This window comes from Pteropus vampyrus, unplaced genomic scaffold, assembly GCF_000151845.1.
Source record: "Pteropus vampyrus isolate Shadow unplaced genomic scaffold, Pvam_2.0 Scaffold3, whole genome shotgun sequence".
NCBI lineage: Eukaryota > Metazoa > Chordata > Mammalia > Chiroptera > Pteropodidae > Pteropus > Pteropus vampyrus.
The window spans coordinates 14,209,245-14,212,210 of NW_011888784.1; the positions used below are offsets into that span (position 1 = coordinate 14,209,245).

The window sequence follows — 2,966 nt, forward strand, 5'->3', positions numbered from 1 at the left end:
AATAGAATCCCGGATTTAGAACGTTACATGAGTGTAGTAGGGCACCAGCGCCTAAAATATGTAAACATACTTCAGCTTATTGTATCACACATGTGTGGCTGAGGGCCACTATTGTACTCTGCTATGTGTGGAGCCATGCGGTCCCCTGGGGAGCAGAAGGGAAGCACAAGACGGGGAGCAGGAGAAGTGCACGCAATACTGTGCTCCTCCTCCCCACCAATAGAACTGCACTTCCCAACAGAAATGTGCTCCACACAATAAAACTGGTGCCTACAGTTTCATTCTCATGTCTGCCTCTTGTGCATTCTTCCAACTGGGCATCTCACCATCAAATCTTCCGTTCTCGATGAGCTCGGCGCTCACACAAAGTAACAAACAGCATGGGAAAATGGAAAAACAGAGGAGGTCAAATATTCCTAGTGAGCCTCATTAAAAATCTCATCTAATTAAACTATCATACTTCCCATACATGTGGAAGCCTTGCCAGGCATGGGTACAGTGTTCATGCTGAATTTGCCTCTTGAAAAGCACAAGGGCCTAGGAACTGCCCTTCTGAGCGAGGCCAGTGCACAGGGAAAGAGTGAGGAGTTAGAGGAGGAAGGAAAGGGTGAGAGCATTCTCCGTCTCCAAGACGAAAAGAACTCTCCTTGTTCAAAAGACCCAGTTCTACTGAACCACATACCCATCTTAATAAGAGTGAAGATACTTATAAAAGAGAAATTTTAATTTATGCTGAAAAAATCTCAGGAGATAACATCCTGATATTTCCTGGAAGCAGGTAAATCGTGGCATTCTATGCTTTCTTTCAACACAGGGAGCACTTGAGCTCCTACAGATAGGAAACGTGGAGAAGATAAATCCAAAGATGTATACATCAGGTACACTCCAAAGTTCACCTGTGAACAAAACGGCAACAGCAACAACAAGCTAGATTATTTTAGCAGTTGAAATCCTTTTGTAAATAATAATATTCAGCTAAAATTAAGCCAGATCTTTAAAGATATGTACTGGGACTTGATATGTCCTGTCACTTAGCAGAATGTGGTAGGAAATAAGAAGACTCCTCATTTCAGACACCGAAGGTTCTCATTCTAAAGTGTCCTTTCCGGACAGTCACCCCACACCTCTTCATTGCTGGACACATTCTTTTTTCTCCTTCCTGTCTACTCTGAGCTTTACGCAGCTCTGGGCCTCTAATCATTGCCAGGCTGATTTTCACTCTGTTCCCCGACGTAAAAGCCATTTTGTGAGAATAATGGCAAAATTCTGCATTTTTCTTGAGAACATGTGATGTCAGTTAAGTTCTCCAAATTAACAAAATTAACAGTTGAGTAAATCTGCTCAAGGTTTGCCATCAGTACCATCCAATAAGAACCCTTTAAAGTATGTGACGTGCTCTCAGATTTGTTCATTCCTGTGGTAACATCAGTTGGCCAGCCACATGTTCCAGGCTCCAGGCTAGGACCTGGGGCCAGATGAATTCTTTAAGATTTGTGCACATACGGATGAAGAGTATACAAGAACTCTCTGTACTACCTTTGTAATTTTTCTGTAAATCTAAAATTATTCCAAAACTTAAAAAGTAAAAGTTCTGTGCACATGAGAATTATAGTGATGCTGAGAAATACTACTTCGATGCACCACAGTATTTGTGCCCACCCATCCCCTCTCCTGACAACCTACAAGGGACAGGTTCAGAATCCCCATGCCCCAGTTGACACAGCTTGCCTCAGCTGAGTATAACACTCAAGTGCCACACCTCTACAGACTGTAGCTATCCAGTATCTGTAAGGAGATTGTGTCAATCGAACACTGTGAAACAAAACCCTGGTTTTGGAGAAACACAGGAAACAGTGCAGAACATTTTACCGAGAGTTAACCTGCCAATTTATCATCACAGCAAGATTAAACATTTGCACTATTTCAGTTAATTTTTAAGAATTGTTTCCGACAGCCTAACTGCTTACTTGGCTTCCGGGAATTATTTGCAAACAAAAAGTTCTAACAGAAAGTGAGAGCCTGGAAATATAGCTTCCTAAAGAATCAACCTGTTGGAAGCTTAGCTTTTATAATCTGGAATCTACGACAATATTTAGTCATTTTAACCCTGAAAAAGATGATTTACAAGCTTAGTATGGTGAAATTTACTGAATCTTTCTATGTAGTTACTCTATTCATCATAAGGCATTTTACTCTTCATGAGATCTTTGCGATGAAAATACTGAAACAACAAAATTATTTATTTACTTATTTCTCATTTACACTCCATACCTCTTCAATAAGATTTGAGAGCATCAAAAATATCCGTAATAAGAGCCCCCATAAAAGTGAAGATATGTTTGGAAAGGAAAGATAAGATGGAGCCACAGATGAGTCAGAACCTTCATGGTAGCTCATCAGCCTTTCAATACTCCCCCACTTCTAAAAATTACTCAGCACTATTAGAGATGTAGTTCTGGGGTATACAAAACACCAAGACCTTAAAATGGAGTATCATATCTTGCAGTGGTACTTACCTTTCTCTCTCGACTCTCAGAAAGCTTTTGGAAAACATTTTGGTTTCGCTGCCCAGTTTTCTGGTCGATGCAAATCATCTGGCATCTGTGACAAGGCCCCAAAACCTGGGAAAGGAGAAGGTAAAAGAAAGGGTTGCCATAAAAGTGATCAGACCCTCCCACTTTGCAGGGAGGAAACTGGGTTTAGGAAGATTGGTTGTAAAAGGCCATCTTCCAGCCAATTTCAGACTTACACAAAAATGCTCAATACTCTAACTATAAGGAGCCAGAAAGTGGCACCTCTTCACAATGCCGATGCCACTGGGAATCATCTACATTTGTTTATCAGCTGAAAGGCTGCTGTTTCAGGACTTTGCAGAGAATGAAAAGAGTGGTCACGAATCTCAGAGAGTTATGGGCAAAGTTGGAGTTCCTCCCAGGAAAAGGACTAACTGGGTGGAGGACAAACTG

General features: G+C 41.3%; 1 protein-coding gene across 2 annotated transcripts in view; it reads right to left on the reverse strand.

The window, feature by feature from the left end:
- Positions 1–703: 703 nt before the first annotated feature.
- Positions 704–2,966, reverse strand: part of MOCOS (molybdenum cofactor sulfurase) — a 52,106-nt gene continuing 49,843 nt past the window's right edge. For both annotated transcript variants that reach the window (XM_023531553.1, XM_023531557.1), the window contains exons 14-15: positions 2,517–2,621; positions 704–896 (exon numbers count right to left, since the gene is read on the reverse strand). In XM_023531553.1, the coding sequence (XP_023387321.1) occupies positions 744–896; positions 2,517–2,621 (258 nt within the window). In that variant the 3' untranslated portion in view covers positions 704–743. The remainder of the gene's footprint in view (positions 897–2,516; positions 2,622–2,966) is intronic.